The following is a 20,059-nucleotide window of genomic DNA, read 5'->3' as shown; positions in this document are numbered from 1 at the left end:
TTTTGATTGGAAGTTAGCCCTTCCAATCTGAGAGGGCTCTCTCAATATACTTAAAAATTTGGCTATGATAAGCTCAAAAATATAAATGGCTAACTTTGATTTTCTATGTGATTTTGTAGGTGAAAGAGTGTGAGGACAACCACCATTGGGCATGGAGTCAATTAAAGAAAATCAATTACAAACAACACTGTTTTGTGGAAGCTGAGGCATTTTTTGGTTTACTAATGTGAATATGGACATTTACAGTAATCACAACAAATTGAAGGAAGTTGGAGCAATATAACATTGAATTCCAAGTAATCAAATAAGCTATGAAAACTGATAACAACATAGAAGCATGATAGGATGGAACTGAAACCAAAAATGAATCTCAGGTTAAAAAAGAGTATTGCTGCAAACTGTATTTTGATTAACTGAAAAATATACAAAAGTGGTGTTCTCACATCATTGATCTTCCCTTTTTCAAAGTTAAGAAACCACCCATATATAGAGTGAGATCTTCTTTACAAAATCTGCCACCTGGGCTAGATTCGATCAACAACTAAGAGATATAATCCTATTTGATTAATAAAACATTGAGCCTTCATAGGGATTTTTTGTTTTACCAAAGTTTGAATACAAATGGGAATCGCCTAAACAAATCTATCTAACAGTTTCAATTATTTAGGAAAATAAAACTGTTTGTAATATGGCACTGTATTTAGAACATCTGGCCCTTTCGAATCCTATCGTGCCGTTTTCTAAGTAATACGTGTTGAAAAAGTCTTTACTATCCTTTGTGTCTCATTGTCCTCTTTTCTCTGCATTCCGTTTGATGATCGTGTTGTTGGATATACCCCGAAAAACACCCTCGGTGTCACACTAAGTGGAAGCAAAATGGATATTTTAATGTTTGTTGATCTGGGTTGTTGGTACCACAATCACAATATAGGGGAGGGATTTTTACCATATTCCATAATGTTTTTCCGACGATCTAGACCTGAAATTGTAACAAATTGCAATATATCAAATATCGCATCCATCACAATTGCAAGTCAGAAGGGGCTTCGGCGGAGGAGGAACTTGTGACTTGAGCGATCCCCGATTGTGATATTGCAATCGGCGGATGAGATAGAACTTTATGTGATATCGCAATCGACGAGGAGGACTTTCGATATCAGTGGAGGAGTGGTGACGAGGCTTTGCGATATCGCAATCGAAGGGGGAACTTGCGATATGCGATATCGCAATCGCAAAAGGGAAGGGGAGACAAACGACTGTTATATTGATTTATGCAAAATTTCGACACGTGGCCTGCGGGCCTAGTTTATTGTAGTGGGAGTGGTGCGAGGTTTATGCGATATCGCAATCGAAAGCGGAGGAGGGATACGAGCGGATATGGTTTCGCAAAAGGGAAAGGGCCGATAACGATATGGTTTGCAAGTCCCAATCCTTTAAAAAGGACCGCGACATAATTTATGAATGTTTAAATGGATGTGGCTAGAGTTGAAATATTGAAATGGAAATGACTAGAGTTTAAAAACAAAGGATGAAATGGGATGAGTGAAAGAAATGGGTTTTAGAGAACTTCTCCATAACAATTTAAAATGAACCTATTCTTCCTCCTTTAATCTCCAAATGTAAGCACAACAACCTCTTTCAAAAAAGCATCAGATAGATGCAAAGAGCAGTGGTGAAAAAGCCTTATCTAAAATGATTAATCAAGCTAAAAATTAATTCTAGGAGTTATCATGGATAACACAATCACTAAATCGAGTTTTTCACGACAAATTCTTAGGTTCATGCATGTCTTTTTTGCTCTAATATTTTTTGTTGTTTTCCAAGATTAGTGTGACCATTTTCTTTGTTCTTTGCAGTTCTTGTTGCAGGTTGTTAGTGGTTATGGGAAAGGGTGGTCAAGTGTCACGGTTTCCATCATGGAGTGGCTTATGCGTTCGCAAAAGTTTTTGATGGGCAGAAGGTTAGCATTGTTGGCATTTCCGTCCTAGTTACAGAGGAAACAATTATAGAGGCTACAGGCCTCCTAGTGGATGGGGGTCATTGGTTCAAGAATCGAACCTTGGTAGGTATCGATATCCCTTTCTTTTTGAATGATGAGCATAAAGACAAGCCCTGGTGTTTAGGAGTGCAAAGATCCTGGCTCAAAGTTGAATGGAACTAGATATTGAGGGTAATTCATTCTTATTTTCCCTGCGAGGGGCAACAGGCTCAATAGGTACCATTTCAAATTTCTCGCTCATATTTTTGGACATGTCAGAATGAATATGCCCTTCTTTTTTATTATGAGCCTGAAGAAGATGTCAATTAGGATAAGGGCTAAACCAAACTCTTCCCCTCAATGTGTATTTCATAAAGGTTTAATTAAGCTCCTGATTGTCAATCATTTTAGGAAAGTTAATTGAACATGGGAACATTTCCTGTTTTGGGGGGGATTCATGGAGTTAGTCTCTCCCAAACCTAAAACCAATAGCACAAAGAAACAACATAAAAAACCTGTCCAAAATTTTGAGATCCCAGAACAAGGAACTTCCTCGGTCCAAAACTAGAAGTAAAGGAAATCCTCCCTGAACAGGCAAACAAAAACCCTTGTTCTAGTCCTTGAGCTAAAGAGGGTTTACACAAGGAAAGGTAAATAGGGTGTGAAGGAAAAAAACCTGTCTCCTACTCGAGAGCAATCTCCAAAGCTGCTAGATGATCCTACTGCTAATGTTCCTGTAGGTAAACATGTGGAAAGTGCATGAAGTGAAACTAGAAAATAAGGGAGGGTAAGCCTAAAACCGAGGAGAGGGAAATTGCAGACGAAGCCACCTTGGCTGAAATGTATGGGTTTAGAAAACTCATACCAAACCTATAAACAAACTCAGGCTTAAGTTCAAGCTAAAACAGAACCTTGCCCTTGCAAATCAAGTAATTGATGTAGATGACATACCATTGAGGGACCTAATGATAAACAGGGAAGAATCTTCTAGGTCAAATAAGCACAAAAGTCACAAGAGAAGAGAGCATGGCCCCAAGGCCAAGAATACCAAGAAAGTGAAGCCAAACAATGTATCTATTTTGTTGGAGGCCGCCAAAAAACTCAAATAAGATTTTGTCGCTGTACTGACTGTTAATCCATCAATGTTTCTTTTTGAAAGAATTTTGTCAGAGCGTTGACAATTAAATTGTCAGACCTATTTTTGTTCTATTTAGGGTGAGTGCTGATAGTTGATTTTGCAATGGTTCACAATTTTTATCCTGATAAATGTGTACCAATTAATTTGTTAGCGATTGGAAAAATTATGTATTGGAGGCAACAATAAGAAGATTTGATCATGATGAAACTTACGCAAGATGGATTCACGCACCGAACTCTTGTTTTGGTGAATTAGGGTTGGATTTCACGACAAGTTTACTATTTTAGATGTGATGACAAAAGAGAGGATTTCAAAAAATTATTGCAGGTTATTAGCAGGTCAGCAAGATTTTCAGCTATGGTTCAACTTCCAGATACATCTTATCGTCCAACTTTATGATTAAACAAACAACACATCAAAGATTTTTTTGTGCAATGTATTTGATCCTAGTTTAGGGCTTTACAAAGATATTTAAGACTTTTTGTAATTAAAGTTTCCTAATGACATGGTTACTGTTTTGTAAATATTCTATAAAGTAGATCATGAAAGAGAACCAAGGGTGCATAAATTTTTGGGAAATAGAAAAAACCTTTTGTGTATTATTGTGAACTTTGGAGATCAATATAATTTGCTATAAGAAATGCTATATGAGCAGTTTCAAATATTCATGTGTGGATGGTTTCTTGTCTATGTCTCTTTTGTGTTTATTTTCTCCCTAGCTACTCATTTGATCGTTAGTCTTCAGTATTTGGATAAAGACTAGATGGATAATAATTTGTGTTGAATGCTCAGATTCATGTTATTCGAATATTTATTTGCTTTTCATTCTAAAGTAATTGCAGAAATCACTTTGTTAGTGCTCTGTGTTTAATGGTTTATCTTCTATAGTTTTCTACCATACCTTAATTGATAATTTGAGAAATAAATCATGATCTATCTTGCCTTTGCTTAGATGTGTTCATGTGACATGTTAATAATTTTGTCAGAGACTACATTCCTAATGGTCCCATTTCCTTACTTCCAAACCAAATTCGCTATTTTCCAAATCTGGTCACTGAGCGTATTAGTGACCTACTATTGTAGTGACCTTGAGTAGTAGAGTCATAGAGAGATCCCTCTCTAGATTGAAGGGCCAACTTTCAATACTAAAGTGGTTTGAAGGTTTCCTCAATTTTTCTCCCCACAACCAAGGTAATTTATGAGTGATAACATCTTGGTGCCATTGCCGGGGAAACAAAGGATTTATTTTTTCCCTAAAAAATTAACACTATTGAGATCTATTTTCTGAGGGCAAACATAAATTAGAAGTTCAAGATTTCTGTTTAATTTTCCCTAGTGACTCCACAATTTGAAGTTCAAGGTGATTCCATTGGGAAGTTCTAGCTCATAAAGGAGTTTACACCAGTAGACATCCTGATCTTGATCCACCGGAGCCTCTTTCAAGCCCAAATAAACTTTTGAAGAAGAAAAGATCAACAAAAGAATTAGGTATTGTTCATTTAGGAAGATCTTTTTCTTTACCTAAAGAGGTTAAGTCCATTGAAGACATCTAATTTGATATAAAATTTGAGCAGAATTTGTTTAGATCAAAGTCAGAATTTGATCTTTTAGACAAATTATTTGATGAAAGAAGATTTAAGTCTTATGTTCCAAAGTTTTCTTCTCAAGAGCCCAGTTTATCACAACAAGATCAAGATATTTTTTGGAGTAGCTTAATTTCTAGGCTCAAATAGCAATTTTAATACATAAGTACTCTTACTCATACTGATCCAATTGAATTTTTGAAAGAAAGAAGATTGGAATACCTTGTTTAGGAACTCTAGTAGGCTTTGTCCAAATCTATCACTTTCTCTTTCCCTACTCCACCATTTTTAGCTCCATCTACTTTTGTTATATTTCATACTACTACTCCTTTGGTTGCTATTACAACAATTTCTGGTCCATTTTCATCTTTTGTTCAAATCCCTAGCATTGTAGTTACTTCAACTTCATTTCAAGTAGCTATGGCCACAAGAATTTCTCCCCTTGTACTTCAAGCACCATTACATGGCCTTCCTTAAAATTATTCTCAACGTATTGTTCTATTTGACGGACTAGGAGCCATTATAGCTCAACAACATTTGGATAGGTTTAATGAATTCCTAGATTTGGAGGAGGTGGATCATGAAGATGTCAAAATGAGGTTGTTTGCACAAATCCTCTCGGGTGAAGTAAAAAAGTGGTTCAGAGGTCTTCCATTAGGAATTATTACAGATTTCCAGTAGTTTGAGAAACCTTTTCTTATGAGATGAGAGGACAAGAAAAATCCTTTACAGATCCTAGCTGAATATGATAATTTGAAAAGAAATCTAGGTGAAACAATGTAGGATTTTTCTGCTAGATTCAATAAGGTATATAATGCAATTCCAGCTAATATTAAACCCCCTCCCAACTGGATCTTCTCAATTATCCTGATGCTTTTGATGCTGAGTTTGCTTTCCAGTTAAGAGAGAGAAATTATGCTACATTCGCAGACATGCAGAATAATGCCATAGGAGTAGAAACAAATTTGATGGTGGAAAAGATGAAGATGAGGTCTGAAAGGAAAAGAGTCAAGGATGAACCCTCTTCTTCCACAGATACTAAGTTTGATGTCATGTTGAAAACAATGGAGAAGTTGGTTGATAAATTAACTCCTCCCAGGGCTGAACCTCAACCACAAATCAAAAATCCCAACTTAAAAAGGCCTCTAGGTCCTCAAGTTCGCCAAAGAGATAAGAAAATCCTAGAAGATCAACAGGAAGTGAGACCTCCTTTCCCATAGATTTTTGTGGGTGAGGAAAATGCAGAGGAATCTGAAGAGAAAATCAATTGTCTGGATGAGGATGAAACCCATGTGTACATAACTAAAGAAGAACATTATAGATCAACTCGGTTATCACAAGAAAGGGACAATGTTTAATTAATGGTAGAATCATAGGTATATCAACAGGGTTATAATAATGCAGTTGCTAATTTTCAAAAGAAATATAATCCCAGAGGCAAAAATGTCATTATTAAGCCTCCTCGAGCAGAACAACCACAAGCAGATCCAAAGAAAGATATACCTAAGAAAGTTGATGAATCCAAGAGAGATGGGAAGGAATTGGATAAGGTCCAATTGTCATTTAGCTTGGAAAATGAAATTAGTAGGATCAAGATCCCAATCCCATTTTCTGAATTATTGAAGAATGTACAATATAAGGAACATACCATTAAAATGATTAAAGGATTCTTTAAACATACAAGATGATTCTCTTACCATTTTGTTTGGTCCTCATGTAACTGAAGTAAATGAAAATGTTCCTCCTTTTTACATCAGTTTTAACATTCATAACATGGTTCTTCATAATGCTATGTTGGACTTGGGAGCATCACATAACTTGATGCCCAAATCTGTTATGGAAAATTTAGGGCTTGATATCACCAAACCTTATAAGGATTTATTCTCTTTTGACTCAAGAAAGGTTAAATGTTTGGGACTAATCAAGGACCTTGTTGTGACACTCACCCAAATCCCTGCCAAGAGTACGATGATGGATGTGGAAGTAGCAAATATTCCAGCTCAGTTTGGAATGTTGTTATCATGGTCATGGGCAACTAAGTTGGGGGGTACTCTTCAAATGGACATGTCTTATGCCTCTATCCATGTTTTTGGTGAATAAAGAAGGTTGTACAAAGAGGTTCAAATGGAATATGTGGTCAGCAGTCAAACCCAACCTGACAATCATCCCATTTATGCAGTTGAAACTGACCTTGGTTCTGCAATTTTATATAATGATTTTCATCTTGAGGAAGAAGAACAACAACACATTGAAGATGAAATTCAGGAAGAAAAAGCACAACAACCAATGATAATGGGATATGGTGTTGAGAAATATACTAGTAGAATTAGGGTTTGATTTCTCTTTCTTGATAATTACTTGTGAATTATATTGGCTTCTTTTACTTCGTTATTATATTATATTTCATCAAGAAAGTACCAAATTATGTGTGTATAAAGATCACAAGAACAAGAGACATAATATGTAGGCACTCTGCCCGGGAAAAACCCAGTCAAACTTCTTCTTTCAGTAGTTAAGACGAGATAATCCAAGACTCTTCAACCTAAACACAGACTTCCTCCAACCACCAAGTCAGCCTTTCCTTCGAGCAACTTTGATCTAGATCTTCGACCCTGTAGCAACAACACTTCAACCCAACAAATCCAGAATTTCAACCTTCCCAACAGTAGAACTTCGACCCAACAAATCCAAAACTTCGACCTTCCTAGTTGTAGAACTTCGACCCAACAAATAGCTTAGTAACTTCGCATAAAAGAGAGAGAGAGAGAGATAGCCCAGAAACTTCGACTTGCAATCCTTCCTTCTTTTTGTTGAACTTCACACTTTTCTGCACTTCCTTCTTGTGTATCAAACTTGTTGAGTTGGTGAGAAAATAGATTGAACTGCACTTGTATATATAGCCTCTTCTGTGGGTTGAATTGTCCTCTTGTAGGCTGACTTCATCAAGTAAGGGCTGACTTGGTGTGGAGGTGACAAATTACATATTTGATTCAATAATAATTCTTTTTACATGATTCAAAAGCCCAACAAGGGTCTCATTAAATGAACAATGACTCTAATGACTCAATATAAAACCTAGAAGTCCTCAATGGGGACTTTGACCTATAAAATGATGACCCAAGCATGAAACCCATGCTTTAATAAGTCATTGTAATAATAATAATATTTTCTTTTTCATTATTTGATAAATACATTTCATAATGACTCAAATATGAAGACTGAACCTAGTTACATTCTTCAACATTCCCTCTTAACTAGGGAGGTATTCATATATGTACAAGTAGATGGAAGATCTCAAAATACAAGAAATACGAAGATCTTAAGCACACACAATGCCATAGACTAGATTCTTGACTAGGGAAATCTATCTGGGTGTTACTATGATGGACTAAATCTTTCAGCCTCTCTAGGTACCAAACTTGCTAATCATCAACCAGGAAACTAGGTGCATAATGCAAGGTCAGATATCTATGATCAACGCCACCCTCCCTACTTTGAGAACTAGACATCAACACAGATGCCAGCCAAATGTCCTCCCAGGCATTTTATATCACACAAGATGCCTCCTCAAATCTCTTCCAAACATTTATCATTAACAATATTAGTGATATCAACCAAACCAATCATGTTTCTTAGATATTCAAACTTCTTATTAGTAAGAGACTTTGTTAACACATCAGTTACATGTTTGTTGGTCAGGACATACTGTAGCTTCGCGATCCCATCTTGTACCAAACTTCTAATGTAGTGGTATTTATTGTTGATATGCTTCATATTTGCATGGAACACAAGATCTTCAGACATATTAATGCTGCTTTGATTATCACAATTTATCATAGTAGGACTTAGAGGTTTCTCAAAGAAATATTACAAAAGTTTCCTCAACCATACGACCTCCTTTCCTACTTCACATGTAGCCACATGCTTAGCTTAAACACTACTCAAAGAAACATGATCTTGGTTTCTACTCATCCATGAAATCATCGCAAATCCCAAACTAAAACATCCACCTGTAGTGCTTCTTCCATTAGTCTCACTGCCACCCCAATCAGAATCTGTAAAACTTGCCAACTTGACTTCCTTGCTATCATAATTTAGGCAGTGATGTATAGTTCCACATAGATATCCTAATATATGCTTGGAAACTATCCAATGATCATGACGAGGCTCCAACTGAAATTGACTAAGAATGTTCACAACAAAACATATATTTGGTCTAGTGTTTACTAGATACATCAAAGAACCCACCAACTTACGATAGGTGGTAGGATCTACGAGACTTGAGTTAGAGCTTCTAAACTTCTTGAGATTGGTGATAATGGAAGTAGTCATGGGCTTGCAATCCATCATATTGAATTTCTACAACAACTTGATTATATACTTTCCTTGCCCTAGATATATCTCCCCAGGTTTCTGCCATACTTCCAAACCTAGGTAATAATGCATCAGTCCCAGATCCTTCATCTCAAACTCGATTGCCAACATCTTCTTGCATTCTTGTATCCTTCACTCTACACCTGTAATAAATATATCATCCACATATAGTAGAATAATGACTGGCTCATTATCCACAACTTTGATATAGAGATTTGGATCAACAATACTTTTGACGAACTCGATTCTTAGAAGGTATGCATCCATTCTTTCATACCATGCCCTAGGATCTTGCTTCAAACCATATAGGTCCTTCTTGAGTCTACACACATGAGTGTCTTTGCCATTTATTTTAAAGCCTTCGGGTTGTTCAATGTATACTTCTTCAACGATGGTTCCATTCAGAAATGTTGTTTTTACATCCATTTTATGGATATTCCATCCCATTGTTGTAGCCGATGAAACCAAAGATCTTATAGTAGTATATATTGTGGTAGGTGCAAAGGTTTCTTCATAGTCTATGCCTTCCTTTTGAGAGAAACCCCTTGCAATGAATCTAGCTTTGTACTTGTCTATGCTTCCATCAACAATGTGCTTGATCTTGTAGATCCATTTAGAAGTGACAACTAATTTTTCACTTGGTCTAGGAACAATTTCCCAAACCCTATTATTCATGATGGATTGATATTCTTCCTGCATAGCCTTTTTCCATCTTGATGAGCAACTTCCTCAAATGTAGCTGGTTCAACTTCTATTAGTTTTGTCATGTATGCAACATATCTAGAATATATTTTTGGTCTTTTGCTTTCTCTAAAAGTTCCTTTCGCAGCTCCATGTCCTTCGACATCTTCAAGAGTAGCTTTTAAACAATTTGGCCTCTTCCTTGTGTTGGGTATGATCACAGGTTTAATAGACTCACTTGGTCCTTCTTCTTCTTCTTCGTGATTTGTAGTAGGATTGTCGTGATGCTCTTCTTCTTCAAATAGTGGTATGTCTTCGTCATTGGAATCAATAGGAATATATCTGGATCTTTTGTAGGCATGATTTTCCTCAAATATAATGTTCCTACTTACTTCAATATGTCTTCCTTCCTTGATGCAGATTCTATATGCCTTTGAAGAAAGACTATAGCCAATGAAAATAACTTTAATACTTGTAGAGTCTAGCTTCTTTCGTTTGTCCTTTGGAACATGGATATAGGCAGGACATCCAAAGATTCAAAGATGGTCCACACATGGATTCCTTCTTGTGAATACTTCTTTGGGTGTCATGTTATCAAGGATTCTATGAGGACTTATATTATATATATATACAATGGTCATTGTTGCTTCTTTCCATAGAAATTTTGGTATATCTTGATAAAAAATCATTGTTCGTATACGTTCTTCAAGTGTTATATTTTTTCCTTTATGCACCTCCATTATGTTCGGGATTGTAGGGAACAATAAACTCCCTCTTAATTATTACCTCTTTTCAATATGAAATTATTTCTTTTGAAGTGTATTCTCCACCATTATCAGATCTCAAAGTCTTTATTCTTCTTTCGGTTAAGGTCTCTACTTCAGACCTAAATTCCTTGAACTTTTCAAATACATCGTCTTTTGATTTGAGTAGATAGAGCCATGTATTTCTAGAGTGATCATAAATGAAGGTTACATAATAAAGATGATCTCCAAGTGATTTTTCAGACATAGGCCCACACACATCTGAATGAATGAGGTCTAATCTTTCTTTAGACCTTGTTTCACTGCTTGTAAATGGCTTCCTTGTATTCTTTCTTCAGGCACATCCCTTGCATATTCCTTCAAGATCTTCTTTGTTATTGGGAATTCCATTTACCAATTGATTGAGAGAGGGAATAACCTTATAATGTAAATGCCCGTATCTTCTATGACATAGTTCAATGGGATTGATTTCCATGTGAACTAGGGCTTGAGGAGATGGTGTTATGTCTCTATATAGACTTCCTTCACGTATTCCAATAACCCTAGCTTTATCGATGCTTGAATCAAGCTAACACTTTTCCATCTACACAAGAAATTCTATCACCTTTATCTTCTAAGAAAGAAATTGAAAATAAATTCTTTTTCAAACCTAGAATGTAGAGTATATTGTTGAGATGTAACTTTTCTCCATTGTCCAACATCAAAGAAGTTGATCCCAGGCCTTTAACAACATATTTTTTGTTGTCCCCCAATTTCACAGCATGAAACGATTGTTCCTTTGATAGAGTGGGAAGTTGTTTGATCTCTCCTATCATGTGTCTTGATGCTCCACTATCAATAATCCATGCATTGTCATCATTGAGCGAACTTGTGAGTGCAGCCAAAAACCCTTTTCTTTTGACCTTATTGAATGAGTTGTGGATTATTCTTTTGATCTAGATTCTTGCAATATTGAATCCCATTTTTAGGTATCTTATCATAGAGGGAAGTATCCCTTTCTTTCAATCCCACAAAGTGATCTCCAATCTTCCTTTACATTTGCTCTAATACCATGTTGAGAAATCAATGCTAGTAGAATTAGGGTTTGATTTCTCTTTCTTGATAATTACTTGTGAATTATGTTGTCTTCTTTTAATTCTTTATTATATTATCTTTCATCAAGTAATTACCAAATTATGTGTGTATAAAGATCACAAGAACAAGAGACACAATATGTAGGCAGTCTGTCAGGGAAAAACCCCTATCTAGGGGAAAACCCAATCAAACTTCGTCCTTCTATATTTAAGACAAAATAATCCAAGACTCTTCAACCTAGACACATACTTCCTCCAACCACCAAGTTAGCCCTTCCTTATAGCAACTTCGATCTAGATCTTCAACCCTGTAGCAACAACACTTTGACCCAACAAATCCAAAATTTCGACCTTCCCAGCAGCAAAACTTCGACCCAAAAAATCCAGAACTTTGACCTTCCCAGTAGTAGAACTTCGACCTTCCCAGCAATAGAACTTTGACCCAACAAATAGACCCGTAACTTCACATAAAAGAGAGAGAGAGAGATAGCCCAAAAACTTCAACTTGAAATCCTTCCTTCTTTTCCTTGAACTTAACACTTTTCTGCACACCTTCTTGTGTATTGAACTTGTTGAGTTGGTGAGAAAATCGATCGAACTGCACTTGTATATATAGCCTCTTTTGTGGGTCGAATTTTCCTCTTATAGGTCGACTTCATCATACAAGGGCCGACTTGGTGTGGCGGCAACAAATTACATATTTGACTCAATAATAATTTTTTTTACATGATTCAAAAATGCCAAGAAGGGTCTCATTAAATGAGAAATGACTCTAATGACTCAATATAAAACCTAGAAGTCCTAAATGGGGACTTGGAATTATAAACTGATGAACCAAACATGAAACCCATGCTTTAATAAGTCATTGTAATAATAATAAATTTTTCTTTTTCATTTTTTGGTAAACACATTTCATAATGACTCAAATATGGAGACCGAACCTAGTTACATTCTTCAACATGTGGAACATGCATTTTGATGGGTCTACTTGCAAGGATGGTTCAGGGGGCAGGTATTTGGATTATTCCACCAGATTGCAATAGTCAGTGACATTCCTTTAAATTGTATTTTGAATACACCAATAACATTGTAGAGTATCAGGCTTTAATTAAATGTAGTAGAGTCTGAGGCTTTGATTATTTGATTATTGGTTATATTCCAATCTTATTCCCAGAGGCTTGGTTCACCTACAAAGGTTGTTTGACAGTGATGATGTTGCCGTTAAGCCTAGAATTTTACCTATTGATAGTGAGATGCAAGATTATAAATTGGGAACAGAAGAATATCCTAAATTTGTTAAAGTTTCTAATTCTTTGAATGTAGAGAAAAAAAAACAATATGCAAGATTGTTGAAAGAATTTTCAGATGTTTTTGCTTGGAGCTATGAGTATTTAAAGGTTTATGATAAAGCTATCATCCAACATACTATTCCAGTCAAAGAGAATGAAAACATTTCAAACAAAAACTTAGAAGGATTAATCCAATGTTGTTGCCATTAATAGAAAAAGAGGTTAAAAGATTGTTCGCTGCCAAGATAATTGTCCCATTGAGGTTTTCTATGTGGATTGCTAATATTGTTCTAGTAAAAAAAAAGAGCGAAGAAATTAGGTTGTTCATGGATTTTCGAAATATGAATGTGGTTTCTTTGAAGGATAATTACCCCCTACCTAAAATGGAGCATATACTGCAGAGTGTAGTCGGAGCTGAGAGAATTTCCATGTTGGATGGTTTTTTAGGGTACAAATAGATTTAAGTGCATCAAAAAGGCTGAGATAAGTCTACTTTTAATACTCCTTGGGGTACTTTTATGTACTCAAAAATGACTTTTGGTCTAATGAATGTTGGAGCTACATTTCAGAGGGAAATGGATATAACATTTGCTGAGGAAAAGGATAAGTTTTTTGTGGTTTATTTGGATGACATAACAGTTTATTCTAAGTCTGAAACTGATCATTTGAAACATCTCAGATAGGTTTTCTCAAAATGTAGAAAATTCAGCATCTCCTTGAATCCAAAAAAGTCAAATTTTTCTATGAAGGAGGGAAAGTTGTTGGGTCACATGGTGTCCAAAGATGGTATTCAAATTGATCCCAACAGAGTGGCAACCATATAGAAAATTGAATTTCCTAGAAGCAAAAAAGAAATACAATCCTTTCTTGGTAAGGTAAACTTCTTGAGAAGATTTATTCCTAATTTTGTTGAAATCTTGAAGATTATTACTAATATGTTGAAAAAAGGCAATGAAATTAAGTGGATAGTTTCAACTAAGGAATCCTTTGATGAGATTAAAAGTGATCTAACTTAGGCCCTTGTCCTAGTTAGCCCAGATTTTTCAAAGGAGTTTCTGGTTTTCTCCTTTTCTTCAGAACATACAATTTCAGGAATTTTGTTGCAGAAGAATGCAAATGGTCATGAACAACCCATATCTTTTTTTAGCAGGGCATTGAGAGACTTTGAGCTGAAATATGACATCATAGAAAAGTAGACCTATGCATTGGTGAAGGCATTAAAAGATTTCAGAGTTTATGTGCTACATTCTCATATTGTTTCTTATGTGCCCAACAACGTGGTAAAAGATATTTTAAGTCAACTAGACAATGATGGCAGAAGGGGGAAGTGGATAGCGAAGTTGCTGGAATATGACTTAGAAATCAAGCCAACCAAGCTGATTAAGGGTCAAGGCCTGGAAAAATTGATGACTGAAACAAATTGTGACACTCTTGGAATAAACCTCATTTTATAACTCTTGAGTGATGAAAAAGACATAACTAGGTTGTCGGTATCTTAACAATTCAAATCTTCTTCATGGTACAATGATGTTATTTATATATTGCAAAATTTACAAGCTCCACCTGGAACTAGTAAGACTCGAGCCATATTTTTAAAACTTAAAGTTGTCAAATTTTGTATTTTGGATGGATATTTATTTTGGAAAGACCCGGAAGGTATATTGTTGAACTTTCTACTTGAAGATGAAGCGAAACAAATGATGAAGGAGTTCCATCAAGGTGTGTGTAGGGGCCATCATTATTGGAAGAACACTGTCAACAAAATTCTAAGAGAAGGCTTTTATTCATCTACAATTTTTTCAGATGTTGGTAAAGAAGTTGTAACTTGTCATAAATGTCAATTCTTTGAAGGAAAAACCAAGTTTCTACCTTTACCATTAAAGCTCGTTTCTGTAGAGGCACAATTTCAATAGTGGGGCCTTGATTTTATTGGAGAAATTCATCCAACCTCCTTAGGGCAACACAAATGGATTTTGATTGGGACAAATTATTTCACAAATTGGATCAAAGCTATACCGACCAGGCAAGCTACTGAATATGTTGTCATTCAATTTTTAGAAAATATCCTTTCTAGATTTGGTAGCCCAAGAAGAATTATAATTGATAACGCACAAGCTTTGAAATCTAAGAGGATGATCAAGTTTTGTGATGATTATAATATAGCCCTTAGCCATTCCACAACCTATTAACCTTAGGGTAATGGATAAGCATAATATTCAAATAATATCTTAGTCAAGATCATCAAAAAATTGTTGGAGGTAACAAGAAAGCTTGGCATGCAAAGTTGAAGTTTGCATTATGGGTAGACATGATCAATACTAAGACATCAATTGGGACCACACCTTTTTAGCTGGTATATGGCACAAAGGTGACTTTTCCTGTTTCACTAGGGATACCAGTCATGAAATTTTTATAGGAACAAGAGGAAGAGCCCAATCATATCCAAAGAAGAATAAATCAACTTATTGAAGTCTAGGAAATGAGAGAGAAGGTGTATATGATCAAGCTCAACTTTTTCAGGAAAGGATGAAGAACATTTTTTACAAACATACAAAGGAGGATAATTTTCAGACTCATGATACAGTTCTAAAATGGGATGCTGGAATTGAAGATAAAGTAAAACATGTTAAATTTGACCATATCTCGAAGGGTCCTTATCAGCTTGTTGTACATGATGGCAAGAATGCCTTCTTTCTACAAGACTTGAAAGAAGAATTTTTGCCTGGACTTCTAGTAAATGGACATTTTCTTAAACACTATCTCTCTTGAAAAATGTCAGACCAGGAGGTAACTCCTCAAATGAATTGCATTTATTCATTAAGATTACTCATGGTTATATACATGAGGGAGTGACTCTTGGGCTTCACCTCTCAATGGCTCTTTATTTTCCATTATTTATTATTTACATTATTTACAAGTGTTCACCCAATCCCAATGATTAGGTGTCAACATTCCCCCCTTAATCTGAAGGGATGTTGGTGAGTCCAAGCATCATTCTGAATCTTTCAAGATTTTCTCTTCCAAGCACTTTAGTGAAGATGTCTGCAATCTGCTCATTAGTGGAACAATGGCATAGATGGATTGTCTTGGCCTCAACATGATGTTGAATCAGATGGTATTTTGTATTGATGTGCTTCATTCGATCATGGAACTTTGGGTTCTTGGCCAACTTTATTGCAAAGGTGTTGTCAATCATGAGTGGAGTTGAATGTACTTTTTTTACCTGCAAATCTTCTATAATTTTCCTGAGCCACACAATTTCTTTTGTTGCCTCAGCTGCTACCACATATTATGCCTCTATTGTGGAATCTGTTGGAACTGATTATTTGCATGATTACCAGGAGACAACTCCTGATCCAAGACTCATAACATAACCTGAAGTAGATACCCTAGTTTTTTTGTCACCATCGAAGTCTGAATCAGAGTATCCAATCGAGCTGAAGTCGCCCACTTGTGTATACTTGAGTCCAAATTCTTGGGTTCCCTTCAAGTACTTTAGAACTCTTTTCGTAGCAGACCAATGTCCCTCACAAGGCTTTTGCATAAATCTGGATAGGATTCCAACAACAAAAGAAATGTCTGCTCTGGTAGTAGTCAAGTAGTTGAGATTTCCTACAAGTTGTCTATACCTTGTTGCATCCTCAAATTCTTTTCCTTCAATGGATGTGAGCTTTAAGTTTTGTTCCATTGGAGTAGTTGAAGGATTGCACTCAGCCATGCCAAACCTGTTCAACAGATCTCCAATGTATTTCTTTTGAGATAGGAATATAGACTTTGGGATGTTGAGTTACTTCAATACCAAGATAGTAGTGAACATAGCCCAAGTCAGTCATTTCAAAACCTTTCCTCAATTCCTTATTTATGGATGCAATGTAACTCTCATTGTTCCCTGTCATCAAAAGATCATCTACATATACCACAAGATATACATCTGTTTTGGAAACTTTCTTGACAAACAAAGTTGCATCATCAAGATCATAATGTTTGAAGTTGAGTTTTAGAAGATGCCTAATTAAGTTTTCATACCAGGCTTGCGGTGCTTGCTTGAGGCCATACAAGTTTTTCACAAGTTTGCATACTTTATGTTCATGTCCCTTCAAAACAAATCCTTCAGGCTGGGACATAAAAACATTCTCTTTCAGTTCTCCATTCAAGAAAGCAGTTTTTACATCCATTTGATGGACTTTCCAACCGTTTTGAGCTGCTAGGGAAAAGAGTGTCTGGATGGTAGCCCGTTTTGTTGTGGGGGCGAAAGTCTCCTCATAATCAACCCCTTCCTTCTATGCAAAACCATTTGCCACAAGCTCAGCTTTGTGCTTGTCAAGTGAGCCATCATCTTTATACTTGTTCTTGTAGACCCACTTGCAGCCAATTGGTTTGGTTCTCAATGGAGGATCAACCAGCTTCCAAGTGTCATTCTTTATCAAGGCATCATACTCCTACTCAAGCGTCGTGTATTTCGTGGCGCATGGATTACATATTATATAGAACGTTCATCAACAATCTATGTTTGAATCTGATGGTATTCTATTCGAAGATAACAATGATTACATGTGCTCTTCTCTAGCTTCTAGGAAAAGGCTCCGCCAAACTCCTTTGACCCAGTGATCAGTGGCCACAAACCAGCCACGCTATAAGAGTGGATCTATGCTTCATGAAAACCACGTTGCGCTAAAGAAAGCCTGTTATTTGTTTCAGCGATTTTCATAGCAGAAGAGTTAACAATATTCAACATCCTTGCATTTAAATTCTAGTATAGCTCAAGGTTAAAAATCCCTTAGATCAGAGATGCAGAAATCGAAAAACCCATCTGTGCTTGTTGTCTTAACGTCAATAATACTTCTCGTTGATGTTATTGTCATGGCACTTGGGGCTCTGGTTTATTCGAGTGAAAGCTATGATGACCCTCGTTGTGGGAAAATGGTATCTAGTTCAATAAGGTCCCAACTTTTTCAAGATACGATAGATCATCTCAACATTTGCTTGAGTAACAATTCAGTCAAGAAAGACATCCCAATTTGGCTCAGCGCAACCTTGACAAATCAAGACACTTGTTTGAATGGTTTCCGTGATTTCAATTTAACAACTATGAGTAGCATAAGCCCTCTATTGTCTTCAAGAGTTCTTAATGTGTCAGAATTATTGAGCAACTCCCTTTCCAAGTACAAGCTTTCTAGCAGCTCTTCTGACAGCTTGAAAAACCATTGTTTGTTTAGTTTTAAACCGAAGGAGGACTTCCATTCTCACTACAGTCACATAGAGAAAGATGGATTTCCTGAATGGTTATCAACAACAGATTGAAGACTATTACAATCATCCAGCCTTGCCAGCCAAGCGAACGTGGTGGTTGCCCAAGATGGTTCTGGTAATTATCAGACCATCACTCAAGCAGTAAACGCCGTGCCTCAGAAGAGTAATAAAAGGTATGTAATCTACGTAAAGACCGGAATTTATAACGAGAATGTCGAAATATCGAAGAAGATGACAAATCTGATGTTAATTGGCGATGGCATGGATCGAACAGTCGTCACCGGAAACAAAAAGGTTCAAGATGGTTCAACTACTTTCAACTCTGCAACCTTCGGTAACCATTTAAATCTATGTCATTGCTATGGATCTTCTTAAAATTTTGATTATATTATAGATATGTGTTTATATACAATTCTCAATAACCATTTAAATCTATGTGATCGCTATGGACCTTCTTAAAATTTTGATTATATTATAGATATATGTTTATGTACAATTCTCAATTTCAGTTTCTGCTGTCCTTGTGATCTTAAACAACTAATTGTTTGTGTGATAGCTGTTTCTGGAAATGGATTTATTGCGAGAGACATGATGTTCCAAAACACTGCGGGAGCTCAGAAACACCAAGCCGTGGCACTTCGAGTATGTGCAGACCTCTCGATGGTGTATCGTTGTAGTATTAAAGGGTATCAAGACACTTTATATGTTTACTCCCTTCGCTAATTTTATAGAGAAGTAGATATCTATGGCACCGTTGATCTTATCTTTGGCAACGCAGCAGTGGTGATCTGGAATAACAATATCTTCGCAAGAAGACCCATGAACCAACAACATAACACAATTATAGCTCAAGGAAGAACATATCCCAATCAAAACACCGGAATTTCCATCCAAAATTGCAAGGTAAGTGCAACTTCTGATCTTCTAGCGGTTAAAGGGTCCATCAAAACGTACTTGGGAGGACTGTGGAAACAATACCCTCGAACTGTCTTCTTGCAGTCCTCTCTCGATGACTTGATCGATCCTGCCGATTGGCTGGAATGGGACGGAAATTTTGCGCTTCAAACATTATACTATGGCGAGTACATGAACACAGGGGTCAGTGCAGTAGCATCAAAACGATTCAGTTGACCGGGATTCCATATCATCACAAGCGCCATGGAGACGGCCCGATTCACAGTCAGTCAATTCCTTTCTAGTAATTCATGGATCCCAGCTACCAGGGTTACTTTTACATCGGGACTAAATTGATGATATTTTTGTAAAATCGCATATTTCATTATTATTTTAATGCCACTTGTAATAACAATAAGTTTCTCCATTGAGTTGCCATGGAAGAGCAACAGAAGATGATGTCGTTGATAACAACCATCTATTTCGGTTAATAGACCCATAACAACGAATCGATGTTGATGTACATGGGACGTTAAATATTTTTCATTACAGTAAAGTAATGATAATTGTATTTCAATTTAATTTAGAAGGCCTAAGACCCTCAGATTTCAAGAATTTGTGAGTTGTCCAAGTCCGAGTTATCAAACACTTTGCTTTTCCTTTTTCAACAATGGTAGTTATAAGTGTTTTCATACTTATTTATTTTTTGGTACGAAGAAAGCATAATTTTATATTAATATCAGATATTGAAGATAACAAATGCCTTCAAAAGTCCACAATATATGAGCCCCATCACAAATGCCAAATCACATGCTTATCGAGAGTTGGCAATGTCAAGTGGCATGTAAAGGGAAATATATAGTCCATAGTCTATATACATAATCAGATTGAAATAAGTATGATCAAATACATGCTCGAAACAACAAAAATAAAATATGCCCTCAGAACATAATCCCTCCATCAAAACTGTATGTATAGTGCGAATAAGTAGCATTTCTTCGCCAGTAGATGATAAGAAGCAGATAAAAAAGTTCA

General features: G+C 36.1%; 1 protein-coding gene across 1 annotated transcript; it reads left to right on the top strand.

Annotated features, from left to right (window-relative positions):
- The first annotated feature begins 18,690 nt into the window (after positions 1-18,690).
- Positions 18,691-19,549, top strand: LOC149224088 (pectinesterase-like). The gene is made up of 3 exons (XM_089383484.1): positions 18,691-18,772; positions 18,909-19,033; positions 19,130-19,549. Exons 2-3 carry the CDS (start codon positions 18,950-18,952, stop codon positions 19,259-19,261), a joined length of 216 nt encoding a protein of 71 aa, XP_089239610.1. The 5' UTR covers positions 18,691-18,772; positions 18,909-18,949; the 3' UTR covers positions 19,262-19,549.
- Positions 19,550-20,059: the final 510 nt, after the last annotated feature.

Source organism: Pinus tabuliformis, chromosome Q (assembly GCF_031772625.1).
Source record: "Pinus tabuliformis cultivar Carrire ecotype Pingquan chromosome Q, CPIR1, whole genome shotgun sequence".
Taxonomy (NCBI): domain Eukaryota; kingdom Viridiplantae; phylum Streptophyta; class Pinopsida; order Pinales; family Pinaceae; genus Pinus; species Pinus tabuliformis.
Note: the sequence above shows the minus strand (reverse complement) of the source record. Positions and strands in the feature narration are given on the sequence as shown.